This window comes from Oncorhynchus tshawytscha, unplaced genomic scaffold, assembly GCF_018296145.1.
Source record: "Oncorhynchus tshawytscha isolate Ot180627B unplaced genomic scaffold, Otsh_v2.0 Un_contig_7084_pilon_pilon, whole genome shotgun sequence".
NCBI lineage: Eukaryota > Metazoa > Chordata > Actinopteri > Salmoniformes > Salmonidae > Oncorhynchus > Oncorhynchus tshawytscha.
Genome location: NW_024609386.1, coordinates 43887 through 60575, shown reverse-complemented (window position 1 = coordinate 60575; position 16689 = coordinate 43887). Strand labels below are relative to the sequence as shown.

At 42.3% G+C, this 16689-nt stretch overlaps 1 protein-coding gene across 3 annotated transcripts in view; it reads left to right on the top strand.

The window, feature by feature from the left end:
• Positions 1–1974: 1974 nt before the first annotated feature.
• Positions 1975–16689, top strand: part of LOC112241817 (serine/threonine-protein phosphatase 6 regulatory ankyrin repeat subunit A) — a 40456-nt gene continuing 25741 nt past the window's right edge. The window contains exons 1-3 of one of the 3 annotated variants that reach the window (XM_042315089.1): positions 1975–2253; positions 3090–3164; positions 14632–14715. In XM_042315089.1, coding sequence (XP_042171023.1) covers positions 2227–2253; positions 3090–3164; positions 14632–14715 — 186 coding nt within the window. In that variant the 5' untranslated portion in view covers positions 1975–2226. The remainder of the gene's footprint in view (positions 2254–3089; positions 3165–14631; positions 14716–16689) is intronic. The other 2 variants (XM_042315088.1, XM_042315092.1) reach the window with 2 other exon arrangements.

The following is a 16689-nucleotide window of genomic DNA, read 5'->3' as shown; positions in this document are numbered from 1 at the left end:
AAGGCATTTTACTTTGACTTCGGCAGTGCATGGCCGGACGAACCAAGTCTGGGGCTCTGGGAAGGAACATTTTAAAAGTCCACCTCTTGGCATGGAGAGAAAATTCTGCAGGTTTCAAGCTAATTTCCTGCAATTCCTCACGCCTCTGTTTTGGTAAAAAGCTGAGGGACGGGTCTGGAGAAATTTAACCAATCTCAAATTCATAGACAGAGCTATGGATGCAAGGACTTTCCATCCATGATATCAAAATGATAGTTTAAACCATGTTTTGAGGCCATACACTGTTTACATTTATATTGTTTACAAACATTGGAGTAAAACAAGGTTACATTTTAGGTTATGATGGGGTACTACAGTTGAACTAAGCTCCTGAGGCATTTAAAAGTTAGATTCTTCAAGAATCACTGGATACATGTTTGTATGTATTAATTAAAGATTCTAGCTTTAAATTAGAGTGTATTTATATAAACAAATTATAATAATTTGTGGGGAATACAAGAAGTGTTACATAGAAACATGTATAATTGGTGGAGCACTGTGGATATCAATATCCCTGTGAGCCTCCCAGGCCCATGTTGCCCAGGGTTAAAAACAGACATTTTAGATTCAAAATATTACATTGTATTGTATTTTATTACATCGTCTACGCTTATTCAAAGGGTTGCATGGCCTAAATTCGTTTAATCTGTTGTTGATATAAATATTCATAAAAAATAAATTGTAACAGATTTTTTAAAGACTTGCTTTACCTGGGGGTACATGCAGTACCTCCGCAGACCCCCACTTTGAGAACCCCTGCTTTACACCAATTACTGTTAGTTCTGGGGAGTAAATCTTTAACTTTATCGACATCTAGTGGCTAAATGTAGTTTTGTTTTTCGATGAAAGCCCCATTTAATTTCATTTTATTGATCAATTATGATGTTTCAAATGACACTCCAGCTCATGTAGTACACTGCTTTTGAGGTGACTGGTCAAAATATTGCACAACATGGGGGGGTCATTTGAATTGTGCAGTATTTGGATGAAAGTAATACCAGAAGGCTAAAACATGAATGGTGATAAAATACTGTCTGAATTTAAAACGGTCCTAGAAGCAGTAAGAGGTAGGAGTATATTCTTCGCGGCTACCAAAAGCCTGCCACTAATACCCTCAAAAAGGATTAGTTTAACTGCCGCAAATACTGCGTCCAAAATAACACCGGCTTTTTTACTGCAGTAATTTAGCAGTGTTTTCGGCAATTACTGCGTCCAACATTGCATAGTTACAGCAATTTCAAAACTGCAATGTTTTTGGTACCCTCATGTGCTGACATGGCTACGCTAGTTGTTATAGTTTCGACGGGTGTGTGTGCAGTGGTGTAGGCTGGTTGGTGGTAAGTGCTTGTGCTCCCTATCACTCAGAAGTTATGTAGCGAGCTAAGGTGACAACAATGCCTGCCATAGACGTTTTCCATTTACTTCGAATGCTCAAAATCATAGGGTAAGAACACTTCAAGCCTTTCAAAGCGAGTAATTATGACTAGCCACAGCAGTCAACTAGCTAGTTGTTTAGCTTTCTAGCACATTCACTCATTTGTTTGTAAACATTTATCAAACCAGCTACCCCACATGTTCTTTTCAAACTGTCAACAGAGTAGCTAGGAAGCACCAATATATTCCAAGTCTAAAAACCACTTGAGGTTAAATGCATCCGATTACATTCGAAACAAATCACATGGCCTGGAATCAGATTTGTATCTGACATCAAACCACTTGAAATATCCGATTCCATGTGCTTTTTAGTCGTTCAAACTGCAGGGAAAGGAACAGATTCAAATCGGATATGAAATAGGATTTGAGTCACTTCAAACTGCCAATGTAAATACGGTTTTACTAATCCCAATCCAACTAATTTAATTCCACCTGTCATTTGCGGGTTATTCTAGGACTGTTCGCTGTATCAGTGGTCTGCTGGTGTTAAGCGACAACTGAGCATCGTGTGACCAACCACAAACCTTGTTACTCTGTTCCAGTCGTTCTTTGGCCAATGAAATTGCTTCTTTTAGGGAGGTCACACACGGTGGCGGTAATGTTATGGAGTTTTTCCCTTCAAGTCTATCAGGTTGAAAAACATAGGCCTCATAGTAATTGGCAACTAAGAAGCTGGAGTGTTGGGCCAAACATTCAGATAACGAACAACATCCTTTTATACTTCTGCATGAGAACAAGTAAAACTATAGCAAGATGGTGGTTCTCAAAATCCGAGACCAGGTATGTGATCCGTCTTGTCAAAACGAAGGTAGCTAACATTAGCTAGCAAGCTAGTGAAATTGCTAGCACGTTCTCAACAGCAGAATGTGCAGGCAGGGGTAGACTGATGTAATGGTGGATAACTAACTAGCTAAATGATGGGATTTGTGAGATGTAACGTTCAACTAAACTCTATAAGTGCGTACTCGAGGTCATAGGTGTTCGTGTAAATCAGTAAACAAGCTTATCTAACGTTGGCTAATTGGCGTACTGTACCCATCTAGCTAGCTTAGCCATATGGTAGCTAGCTATGCCTATGGTAAACTAGCTGGAAACGCAATTTACTAGCTAGCTAGCTAAACTGGATCTGCGTGAAGTTAGCCACAATAGTGGAATTTGCTCTTCGCCTTCAAAATAAATGTCCCCCATTGAAAGTGATGCAAATGTATACAAATAACTGAATCATGCCATATTTGGATAATGCTAAATAAGGTCGGAATGTTATATACGTTCAACAAAAGACAATTTGAGCAAAGTAAAAATATGTTAATTGTACTGTGGATGTATTCGAGTTTAGAATAGCATTGGGGGTATACCTACTGTATATGTACTGTACAGCCTAATGTATGGATGTTGCACCCATGAAATAGGTTATCAGTCTACTCTGTGACACTCACAGAACTCAAGTATTAGTGTCTCAACCCTTATTGTGGGATTATAAAACTGTGCAAAATTAGCCACAATCTTTCAACCTATGTTACGTATTGGAAATGCATAGTTACACTTATTGCGGGACTTTGAACCTGGCGTGAAAGGAGCCAAATGTAAGTATAATGTGTAACGTATTCCTGTTTCAGACCAGGCCAGAAGAAGTTATGCAAAATACGGTCATATGTCTTGTTGACCCCAAGATGGCCTGCCATACAACCATCGTGAGTAGAGGTCACCCGATTATGATTTTTCGATGCCGATACCAATTTATTGGAGGACCAACAAATCCGATACCGATTAATTGGCCAATTTTTTATTTTTTTAAATATATATATATAATTGTAATAATGACAATTACAACAATACTGAATGAACAATGAAAACTTATTTTAACTTAATGTAATACATAATCATTTTAGTCTCAAATAAATAATGAAACATGTTCAATTTGGTTTAAATAATGCAAAAACAAAGTGTTGGAGAAGTAATAGAAATACGGGCCTTTTACCTTATTAATGACCTGTCATTTTGAAAACAACGTTTATTCCTTCAGTGAAATATGGAACCGTTCTGTATTTTATCGAACGGGTGGCAACCCTAAGTCTAAATGTTGCTGTTACATTGCACAACCTTCAATGGCGGATACGAAAAACCAGTTTTCTGACGATCTTTATCTTTGGGCACTGTAGAAAAGACTTGAAATCTTGCAGTAGGAGGTGACTTCTCTGGATTGCTTTTTTGCGTAGGAATAACTACTTGGTTCTTTGTTTGAAGGTACATTTCACTCCTTGACAAGTCACTAGAGACTCAAAGCACGAGGGTAGAACACATTTCAAACTTTGCTTGTGCTCATGTAGGTAGCAACCCTTTAGAGAAGGCACATCTTTAACTGCTTGAAAGGTGGCACAAGTCAGCTGTTCTGACCAAGATCAAACTCTGCTGAGGGTGCAGCATGGCCTGACGGGATTCGGAGTGCTTCCAGATCGCTCTCTTAATCTAATGGCATGTTCACTCACTCTCCTTTCCTTGTGCTAGTCTGGCTGCACGCCCATCCCGTCTCTCCCGGTGCTCTATCTCCAGTCTCTGCTGTTCAAGCTCTAATTGTTGTTGCTCCAACTTCACCTTTAGTTCTAACTTCCTTAGTTGCACATCTATGGGATGTACTCTACCACCCACACACACACACACACACACCCCTCATCAGCCTCTCCCCTCCGGAAGTATCTCCTACACCGAAGCAGTACTCATCAACTCCTCGACCACTGCTCTCGGAATTCCACAATGCTTTGAAATGACGAGGAGATTAGTCTTTATACATTTATCTAGCATCTCCCATGTAGGGTTTTCCACAAATGCTTCCAACTTAAAGTACATGGCTTTTTTATTTTATTAGCCTGTGTGTTTATGCAACTTTCCAAATTATTCCCCCAATTTTATAACCCTTATCAAAACAACTGGAGCGCTGGGCCAGCAGCTCTTAAATAGCACCTGGGCCAGCACAAGGGAAACACCTTCCCACTAACGAGATGGAAACCAGCACAGGTGTAACATGTACTGATGTCACCTCGTTATTCAATCGGTGCACCCTACGTGCTAAGGAGACGCACGTGCTAAAGTCCAACCTCAAAACAAATGGATAAACCAAAGCCTGTAACAATGTTCAGTTCGTTTAATAGGCTGAATGCTTAATTTGGCTAATTTTGCACTGGTGTTGAGTCCCACAATAAGAGCTAAGACGCTAATATTTGTGTGAACTCTGCGTAGTTGTGTTCTGTGAGTGTCACTGATTAGGCTGATACCCAATTTCATGCGTGCAACATCCATAGGTTAGGCTGTACAGTGCGTATAAGTATGCCCCCAATGCAATTCTGAAGTCTAATACATCCAGAGTGAGATTTCAACAGATTTGTGTCAAATTAAGTCTTTTGTTAAATTACTATAACATTCAGACCTTGTTTAGCATTATTTAGTCCAAATATGGCATGATTCAACTATTTCTGTTTGAATCACTTTCAATGGAAGACTTTTATTTTGAAGGCAAACTGCAAATTCCCCTATTGTGGCTAATCCCTATTATGGCTAGCTTCACACAGGTTTAAACTGGTAGGTTAGCTACCAAGCTAAACCACGATTAGTAGTGTGCCAGAGTTCCAGTTTGGTTAGTGAATATTAGCTATCCCAGGCAATGTATTATAGCTAGTGTTAGTTAGTTATAGCTACCAGCTAAATAATCCAATTGCCACTATTGTTGAAGGAGAGCTATAGCTAGCTAGGGACCTAACTGCCTACAGTACTACTGTGACGACACGCATCACCATCACTTTTCAACAACTATTGAACTGAAGCCAAGGAATGCAAGCATGTTGAGCTGGGTAGTGGAGCTGGTTTTCAGTGTCACTGTGTATGGTGTATTGTTTCACCTACCTCAACATCACTACACAAATAGGCCTTTTTGGAACAATGTTTCCTTACATTGTGTTACTTGCGACTATGGTTCGTTATCAGGAAATGGCTGGCTATAGACCTTAGTGATTCTATCATGCAAGGCCCACATTCCCTACTGCACTTTCTCTGAAATTGTTGTTACTTACATAGCCCAATTTTTGTATCCTGAATTCACAGCAGCATTTTGCCTAATAAATCAGACTGATACCAGCTTTCTGGTATACATTCTGAAATAAAGCACTGGGAAAAACTTGGAAAGTTTCCTTACAAGCTAGAATGTTGAATAAAATTACATTTGAACCTACTCTACTTTTTGCTGTTGGTCCTGAGACAAAATATCCCCAGGAATGTATTATTTCCCTGACTCTGTAGAGCGCCGGAACTGCCTTTGAGATTTACATCACCTGGCCCAAGTTTGCTTAGTATGGATGCATTGCATGCATGTACTTCCATCTTGTGGCAGCAGGTAGCCTAGTGGTTAGATCACTGGTTCAAACCCCTGAGCCGACTAGGTAAAATTTAATCTGCTGATGTGCCCTTGAGCAGGGAACTTTGCCCTAATTGCTCTGGGTAAGAGCGTCTGCTAAATGACGTAAATGTTGTACCCGTGCCTTAGGTGATGAGCATACAAATTGTGACGGCCACACAGATCTGCGATTGGTAGTCGGTTTAATAATACTTTTCCTGTGGATATTCTGTCTAAAAAATAATAATAATAATTCACCAGCAGAAGGACAACAGGCAGAGTAAGTTCAAATTAAGTTTATTCAATATTCTGACTTGTAAAAGGGGACTGTTCGGTAGTTTTTGATTGTCAAAGGTCGAGACGAGAGTGGCCATTCCACACTCTGACATGTTGAGGCTAAGCAGCTTTTGGTTAACCGGTACTTGCACCCTAAAAGATCCAGACATAGCTCTCCAGTCTACCTCTCCTATATCAGTGTATGCCCTGGGCCTGCTCCTATCCAGCCTAATCTCATTTCTAGATCTAGGTCTAATTCATGCACGATAACTTTCCTGAGCTGTTGCTCTACACATCTCAATATTCTCTCATTGAGATGGTATAATATATGGAATGTTTTAAATGAATGTGAAAAGTAGTGTCACTGTGCTGTACTGCATCCATTGCTGTTGATAATACAAGGCCTTACATAGAATAGATGATCATGTTGTTTTGAATAGAAGACCATGGTCACTAAAATATTGGCATGTCATTTTTTTTCATTGATGGGTTATTGAATAGTTTTATAAAGGGGTCATGGTGGAGGGGTGGTAAAAGTGGATGTGTGATTTATTGACAGTTGGAGAATGAATAACGAAAGGCTCTACTGTGCCACACTTGTACTTATCATAGCCTGAATAGCTTGCTCTTATCATTACTGGACCGTCTTTATCACACTGGCAGTATATGCTGCATGAATGCTAGTAGCTAGGCTTTGTGTTTGCACATGGGTCCTGCGTGCTTGTCTTTGTGCTTTCAAGAGTGTGCCAGAGTCTGTCTCAGAGTTGTGTGTGTTTGCACACATGCTATACTTGCGACATATATGTATGCGCATGTATCCCCTCATTGTGTTTGTCATAGATGATCATGTGACCAGACTCCAATGAGAGAGGCTCAGGAGTTGCCAAAGAGCTGTCTCTATGGTGACGGTATTAACTAGACTGGATTGTAGGAGGTGGTGGTGCACTGCAGGGTCGGTTGTGCTGCTGGAGAGGCTTAGAAAACCTATTACACTGGATCAGGGCTAGTTGTCCGTCGCCCTTCGGAGAGAAAGACAACGGGACATCTTTTTAAACAAAACATTTCTTGTAGCACAAGTGCTTACTTGTTACACTGGTTGTATCCAGTGGATCTTCTAACCTCAATTGTAGCCTGCATTTTTAATAGCAGAATGAGGGGGAGTGCCTGAAGCAAATTATATTCAAAGCTTCTTTTCAATACACATCAGGAACTGCCCTGCCGACTGTTTAGGGCTGTAAATGGCCGTGTTTTCTTCTAACTATATTTATCTGTCACTCTCTAGCATCACATGGTTGACATTGAATTAGTGTATTCTGTAGTATTGTTTTGAGAGGTCTTTCCAATTCTATCTACGGCGATACATTAACATGTTGATAAAGGCCCAAGCTATAGGACAACAGAATCATGTACCAGAACTAGGACTTGGATCTGTGATCTTGCTCATTCAGAAGCCTAGAAATTAGAGGTCGACCGATTTATGATTCTTCAACGCCGATACCAATACCGATTATTGGAGGACCAAAAAAGGTGATACCGACTAATTGGACGATTTTTAAAAATTACAAAATTGTAATAATGACAATTACAACAATACTGAATGAACACTTATTTTAACTTAATATAATACATCAATAAAAATCTATTTAGCCTCAAATAAATAATGAAACGTGCTCAATTTGGTTTAAATAATGCAAAAACAAATCAAAATCAAATCAAATCAAATTTATTTGTCACATACACATGGTTAGCAGATGTTAATGCGAGTGTAGCGAAATGCTTGTGCTTCTAGTTCCGACAATGCAGTAATAACGAACAAGTAATCTAACTAACAATTCCAAAAAAACTACTGTCTTATACACAGTGTAAGGGGATAAAGAATATGTACATAAGGATATATGAATGAGTGATGGTACAGAGCAACATAGGCAAGATACAGTAGATGATATCGAGTACAGTATATACATATGAGATGAGTATGTAAACCAAGTGGCATAGTTAAAGTGGCTAGTGATACATGTATTACATAAGGATGCAGTCGATGATATAGAGTACAGTATCTACGTATGCATATGAGATGAATAATGTAGGGTAAGTAACATTATATAAGGTAGCATTGTTTAAAGTGGCTAGTGATATATTTACATCATTTCCCATCAATTCCCATTATTAAAGTGGCTGGAGTAGAGTCAGTGTCATTGACAGTGTGTTGGCAGTAGCCACTCAATGTTAGTGGTGGCTGTTTAACAGTCTGATGGCCTTGAGATAGAAGCTGTTTTTCAGTCTCTCGGTCCCAGCTTTGATGCACCTGTACTGACCTCGCCTTCTGGATGACAGCGGGGTGAACAGGCAGTGGCTCGGGTGGTTGATGTCCTTGATGATCTTTATGGCCTTCCAGTAGCATCGGGTGGTGTAGGTGTCCTGGAGGGCAGGTAGTTTGCCCCCGGTGATGCGTTGTGCAGACCTCACTACCCTCTGGAGAGCCTTACGGTTGAGGGCGGTGCAGTTGCCATACCAGGCGGTGATACAGCCTGCCAGGATGCTCTCGATGGTGCATCTGTAGAAGTTTGTGAGTGCTTTTGGTGACAAGCCGAATTTCTTCAGCCTCCTGAGGTTGAAGAGGCGCTGCTGCGCCTTCCTCACGATGCTGTCTGTGTGAGTGGACCAATTCAGTTTGTCTGTGATGTGTATGCCGAGGAACTTAAAACTTGCTACCCTCTCCACTACTGTTCCATCGATGTGGATGGGGGGGTGTTCCCTCTGCTGTTTCCTGAAGTCCACAATCATCTCCTTAGTTTTGTTGACGTTGAGTGTGAGGTTATTTTCCTGACACCACACTCCGAGGGCCCTCACCTACTCCGTGTAGGCCGTCTCGTCGTTGTTGGTAATCAAGCCTGTTGTGTCTGTTGTGTCTGTTGTGTCGTCCGCAAACTTGATGATTGAGTTGGAGGCGTGCATGGCCACGCAGTCGTGGGTGAACAGGGAGTACAGGGGAGGGCTCAGAACGCACCCTTGTGGGGCCCCAGTGTTGAGGATCAGCGGGGAGGAGATGTTGTTGCCTACCCTCACCACCTGGGGGCGGCCCGTCAGGAAGTCCAGAACCCAGTTGCACAGGGCGGGGTCGAGACCCAGGGTCTCGAGCTTGGAGGGTACTATGGTGTTGAATGCCGAGCTGTAGTCGATGAACAGCATTCTCACATAGGTATTCCTCTTGTCCAGATGGGTTAGGGCAGTGTGGTTGAGATTGCATCGTCTGTGGACCTATTTGGGCGGTAAGCAAATTGGAGTGGGTCTAGGGTGTCAGGTAGGGTGGAGGTGATATGGTCCTTGACTAGTCTCTCAAAGCACTTCATGATGACGGATGTGAGTGCTACGGGCGGTAGTCGTTTAGCTCAGTTACCTTAGCTTTCTTGGGAACAGGAACAATGGTGGCCCTCTTGAAGCATGTGGGAACAGCAGACTGGTGTAGGGATTGATTGAATATGTCCGTAAACACACCGGCCAGCTGGTCTGCGCATGCTCTGAGGGCGCGGCTGGGGATGCCGTCTGGGCCTGCAGCCTTGCGAGGGTTAACACGTTTAAATGTCTTACTCACTTCGGCTGCAGTGAAGGAGAGACCGCATGTTTTCGTTGCAGGCCGTGTCAGTGGCACTGTATTGTCCTCAAAGCGGGCAAAAAGTTATTTAGTCTGCCTGGGAGCAAGACATCCTGGTCCGTGACTGGGCTGGGTTTCTTCCTGTAGTCCGTGATTGACTGTAGACCCTGCCACATGCCTCTTGTGTCTGAGCCGTTGAATTGAGATTCTACTTTGTCTCTGTACTGGCGCTTAGCTTGTTTGATAGCCTTGCGGAGGGAATAGCTGCACTGTTTGTATTCAGTCATGTTACCAGACACCTTGCCCTGATTAAAAGCAGTGGTTCGCGCCTTCAGTTTCACACGAATGCTGCAAAAACAAAGTGTTAGAGAAGTAAAAGTGCAATATGTGTCATGTAAAAAAGCTAACGTTTGAGTTCCCCGTTTGAGCTCAGAACATGAGAACATATGAAAAGGTGGTGGTTCCTTTTAACCTTCGAATCCTCAGCCTCAGTTGTGGTTTCAATTTACTGTTTAGCGTTTGAATAGTAGAATACTTAAGGTGCAAATTCTAAATGCGGTTGTGCACCAGCAGCTTTCTCTTATGTCAATCATTTACAGTCACTCAATTAGCCCATGTCCACTCATTTTATTTTAGTCTTGCCAGCTAACATATCTATCTAAACTTGTAGTATTCATGGTCAAATCCCGACCAGGCATGCAGGGCACGTGCCCAGGGGCCCTGACCTCCAGGGGGCCCGCATTGATTTTGTTAGTCACTCTCACTCTGATATCATACTAATATAGCATAAGTCATTCAAAATGTGTAGAACTGCAGGAAATTAACTAACTTTTTTTTTTTTTTTTTTAATTCTCTGCCGTCAAAAGGGGGTGCACTCTAACCCAACCAAATCTTGCTTGGGGGCCCCAAAATGGACACGTGTTCATGAGCATGGGTCCCAGGCTCGGTCCTTGGGTCTCATTTGGGTCCCAGACTAAAATATTTAAGAACCCCTGATCTAGTCAGTTGACAACCTTTTTGTGTGAAAACAGAGTGTTATTGTCATGATGTGATTGGTACGTAGCCACCACCAACATGGACAATGATGTGAGTCAAGTCAAACAATTACCAGATTTAGAAATGTGATCCTACAGTGTTTTCTGACATGTAGGAATGAATGAGACTTACTGGTGTTTTGTCTCAGATCTGATTTGAAACATTGCTGACTAAGCAAAGACTGAGACCAACAGTCAGTAGGCCTATTCAAACAAACGTGCATTGCAAGGGCATTGGAATGAGAGGGATGTAATCTAAAGGCCATAGGTCTGCTCTACTGTATTTTGTCCCTCATATGTCAGTTCCTGAATCATTGTAAGTATGTATTGACAGGGGAGAATGGATGGAGCAGTCCATCAGGGTGTAGGCAGGCCCAGGGTTCGGTCCCAAATTGCACCCTATTCCCTATACAGTGCACTACTTTTGACGAGGACCCATAGGGTTTTGGTGCCATTTGGGATGCCATCTGTCTCAGAAGGCTGTGCAGGGCAGTGCTAGAGGGCTGCTGTGCTGATGGAGGAGGAGGAAGTGCATTAGCTAATTAGCTGGGCCACTGGAACACATCAGATGTCCTGAGTGGTTTACTCATCATTTAGGCCCCGTCTCCTCCTCTCTGCAAGAAGAAAAACAAGGGCCCCAAACAGGCTGCATCCATTACAATGGTACTTCAACTTTATGGTATAGTAATGAATGGTACTTTATGGTATGCTGATGAAGGGTACTTTATGGTATACTGATTAATGGAGGTAAAGGATGTGGATGTGAGGTATGGACCCCAGGAACAGGAATTCATGGCGTCCGCTAATGGGGATCTGAATAAAGATGAATGGTGCTGAATGTACACATGCAGGCTTGAGCACAAAGCTAGCTGTCTGTCCTACTCAGAATACACTAGAAAACAATGGTGAGCCTACTGGTCATATCCTTTCTATTAATAAACCACAACATCATCAGTTACCGTGCATGCCTTTGTCTTAGCAACCGTCCCCCAGAGAGGTGGGAAGTGCTTGTCAGTATTGTCCAAGCAAAACTTAATGGAAAGTAAACAACAGTCTGATTAGGCTAATTTCACCCAGTGAGTTGTCTGTTTTACTTGTTGGCAGCGTGGATGAAGTCAGAGTTAAAGGGTTTGTGGCAAGCCAGGGAATGTACCTTCTGGCTCTCATGGGCAATCAGGCCCTCAGAGCCTCTGCGTCCCAAATGGCACTACATTTGTTGTGCACTGGTATAAAGTAGTGCACGTACACTACTACATAGTTTGGGATGCAGCTCCTGGAAGTGCTCCCCTGCCCTCAGAGAGAGTGCTCCCTATCCTCCAGGTCAGTCAGTACCCCCTACTTCCAGGTCAGTTAGTACTAGAGGTCGACCGATTAATCGGAATGGCCGATTTAATTAGTGCCGAAACGGAAATCTGTATTTTGGGTGCTGATTTTACCCAATTATTATTATTATTATTATTATTTTTTTTTTTACACCTTTTATTTAATCTTTATTTAACTAGGCAAGTCAGTTAATAAGAACACATTCTTATTTTCAATGACTGCCTAGGAACAGTGGGTTATCTGCCTCGTTCAGGGGCAGAAAGAAAGATTTTCACCGTGTCAGCTCGGGGGATCCAATCTTGCAACCCTACAGTTAACTAGTCCAACGCAATAACGACCTGCCTCTCTCTCGTTGCACTCCACAAGGAGTGTTACGCGAATGCAGTAAGTTGCTAGCTAGCATTAAACTTATCTTATAAAAAAACAATCAATCATAATCACTAGTTAACTACACATGGTTGATGATATTACTAGTTTATCTAGCGTGTCCTGCGTTACATATAATCTGACTGTGCATTCAAGTATCTAAGTATCTGACTGAGTGGTGGTAAGCAGAAGCAGGAGCGTAAACATTAATTCAAACAGCACTTTTGAGCGTTTTGCCAGCAGCTCTTCGTTGTGCGTCAAGCATTGCGCTGTTTATGACTTCAAGCCTATCAACTCCCGAGATGAGGCTTGTGTAACTGAAGTGAAATGGCTAGCTAGTTAGCGTGCGCTAATTGTCGTTGTGTTGCTGGTTCGAACCCAGGTAGGGGCGAGGAGAGGGATGGAAGCTATACTGTTACACTGGCAATACTAAAGTGCTTATAAGAACATCCAATTGTCAAAGGTTAATTAAATACAAATGGTATAGAGGGAAATATTCCTATAATAACTACAACCTAAAACTTCTTACCTGGGAATATTGAAGATTCATGTTAAAAGGAACCACCAGCTTTCATATGTTCTCATGTTCTGAGCAAGGAACTTAAATGTTCGCTTTCTTACATTGCAATATGTGCTCTTTTACTTTCTTCTCCAACACTTTGTTTTTGCAATATTTAAACCAAATTGAACATGTTTCATTATTTACTTGAGGCTAAATTGATTTTATTGGTGTATTATGTTAAGTTAAAATATGTGTTCATTCAATATTGTTGTAATTGTCATTATTACAAATAAAAACAATTTAAAAAATGGCCGATTAATTGCCTTTTTGGTCCTCCAATAATCGGTATCGGCGTTGAAAAATCATAATCGGTGGACCTCTAGTCAGTACCCCCTCCCTCCAGGCCAGTCCCTCCAGGCCAGTCAGTACCCCCTCCCTCCAGGCCAGTCAGTACCCCCTCCCTCCAGGCCAGTCAGTACCCCCTCCCTCCAGGCCAGTCAGTACCCCCTCCCTCCAGGCCAGTCAGTACCCCTTCCCTCCAGGTTTGCAATGGAAAAACAAAACGGCCCCAATGGTCACCAGCAGTCACACGGCTCTGTGTTATGTTACACTGTATTGCAGATTGAGTGACGCTGCTGCCTTGGAGGTCAATGGGATATTATATTATCAGAGGATTTACCATAATGGATGAGCTGTACAATATCTGACTGCATGTTGTCAATCAATTCCCCCTCAGCCTTGGGCCTTTGTGATTTAGAGAGGAGCCCAGACACAGATTTACATCCAAAACATGTAGTAGATTTATAGGATTTCTGTGTGCCCAGCAGCATGTATAGAAATGTCCCATTTCAGTAATAACTCTGTTTTTCACATTGTGTAATGTAGTGCTTTGGGGCTGTTTGTTGAATAGCCATTGATCTCTCTGGAAGGGAAGTGAGGACAGGAAACCAGGACTGTATGTGATTAGTCACCCTGTAAAAAAATAGTAAGTCTTCTTCCTCTGCTTCTTCACCCAGTTGTGATGGGAAGCAGGGTCCTGGGTGGGAGGGGCATGTGTAAGACATTCAACAGAGCTCTTCCCCTCTACAGGAATGGCACGTTCTACTGAGTAAAAAAACAAGGATAAATGCTGCTTTCTGCTTTAAGAATAGGACTTTAGCCTTCTGTACGAAGTGTAGAGATGGGTTGTTAATGGTTGACTGTAAATGAAGTCGCGTTGCCTGGTTTCATTTGTGAATTCCCTGCGAAGCTGCCACCCTCTTAGTGTGTGTGTGACCTTCTGGAAGTTGCTGCTCTCATCTCTGTTTTATAGAAGGAATTTTTGCTAGTCCTAGTGTCCAACGTGTGTTTTGTGAGTGAATGAGTCGTGTGTGTGTGTGTTGAGGATGAGAGCTCTTGTTCTCTCGATACCATAGTGAGGTATTGGGCCGAAGGACTCCAGGTTAGCTGCCTTTGCACAGCCACAATGAGGTTGTCGCCATGGTTCTAGTAGTGACTGTATAGGCTCCATGTCTCACTATAGAGTTGAGATTTTAACCTACTTGGTTTTTATTCTTGGATTGTTCCTTTTGTGTTGGTTTTAGCTAAGCTGATTGAATAGTAACAGGTCTTTGAGAGGCACTGACTGTTCAAATCAATGAATGACACTGTCCCCTGTCTCTCTCTCTGTCCCCCTCTCTTCCAGCCTGGCCTACTGAAAGCCATCTTCAATGTGGACCCAGATGAAGTGCGATCCCTCATATTTCAGAAAGAGGATGTGAATGTTCAGGTAATCATCCCAGCTGTTTCCTACCATTATTTCCACCCTCCTGTCTGTCCTCTGGATAGTAACACTTTTTTTTCACACTTATAACAGAAGTCATTTGTTGCCAAAAATCTAGGGTAGCAAAATACTAGTAACTTAAATGCCCAGGTTTTCCCAGAAATCTCGATATGAAGACTTCCTGAATCAGAATGGAATAAATACGAATTCCGGAACCCTCTGTCTAACCAGGATTTCTGGAAAAACCTGTGAATGTTGGGAAAGTTACTGGAATTTTGCAACCCTACTGAATGTTTTAGCCTGATCAGAACGGTTAACTCCTTTCATCAGCCGTAGGCACCTTGTTCAGTATCTGTCACTTTACAGTACTGTAGTTCATGATCTGGTTCTACTTAGTTTATGACATTCTTCCTCGTTCTTATAGGCTGGAGCAGACTTGGTTTGTCTCAAAATAAGACCATTTTAAAGGGCTGTAGCCTTTTAGCAGGGTTTCCTAACCTTGGTCTAGGGGCCCCCTTGGGTGCACATGTCGTTTTTGCCCAAGCACTATGCAGCTGATTCAAATAACCAACTCAGCATCAAGCTTTGATTATTTGAATCAGGACCAAGTTTGGGAAACCCTGTGTTCAAGTACGTACACTACCGTTCAAAAGTTTGGGGTCACTTAGAAATGTCCTTGTTTCACTATATTGGATCACTCCAATATATTGGTATCACTTCGCGGCGGAGGGATACATCCGAGGTGAGGATTTACAGATTTACTCCAGTGTACACTTGTGTCACGGCTGGGGTCCGCCCCTATATATAGACCCCACGGCCGCGATACACATTTTCTCGGCGGACATCCGTATGGTTTGAGGTACAAACATTCTGAAGTTCGCTTGGGAAGTCACTGGTAAGTGTAATATCTTGCGTGGAAGTATACTCACTGGCTGTTTGCAGAATGTAAGAGTATCGTGGTGGGCTTCCACTTCGTTGATACGTTAACTTTGGAGTTCCTTAACAGAGTTACTCCATATGGTGCTGTTTTGTTTTCTGCTTGGATATTAAACCAGCTAGGTAATATCGCAGTTGGCGTAAATTTTTTTTTAAAAAAGACCCATAAATCAAATCCATTACCTGGTTGCTGTTTTTTTGTCTGCCTGTTTTTCCCACACGGGTCTTCCCTGTTTTTTGCAGAGGTACTGGGTAATTTATCAAATCAAAGTTTATTTGTCACGTGCCCTGAATACAACATTGAAATGCTTACTTACAAGCTCTAACCAATAGTGCAAAAAAGGTATTAGGTGAACAATGGGTAGGTAAAGAAATAAAACAACAGTAAAAAGGCAGGCTATATACAGTAGCGAGGCTACATACAGACACCGGTTAGTCAGACTGATTTGAGGTAGTATGTACATATGGTTACTATGCATATATGATGAACAGAGAGAAGCAGTAGTGTAAAAGAGGGGTTGGTGGGTGGGACACAATGCAGATAGCCCGGTTAGCCAATGTGCGGGAGCACTGGTTGGTCGGACCAATTGAGGTAGTATGTACACGAATGTATAGTTAGTGACTGCATATATGATAAATGGAGAGTAGCAGCAGCGTAAAAAGAGGGGTTGGAGGGGGGTACACAATGCAAATAGTCCAGGTAGCCATTTGATTACCTGTTCAGGAGTCTTATGGCTTGTGGGGAAAAACTGTTGAGAAGCCTTTTTGTCCTAGACTTGACGCTCCGGTACCGCTTGCCATGCGGTAGTAGAGAGAACAGACTATGGCTGGGGTCTTTGACAATTTTTTGGGGCCTTCCTCTGACACAGCCTGGTGTAGAGGTCCTGGATGGCAGGCAGCTTGGCCCCAGTGATGTACTGGGCCGGACGCACTACCCTCTGTAGTGCCTTGCGGTCAAAGGCAGAGCGATTGCCATAGCAAGCAGTGATGAAACCAGTCAGCATGCTCTCGATGTTGCTACTGTAGAACCTTTTTGAGGATCTC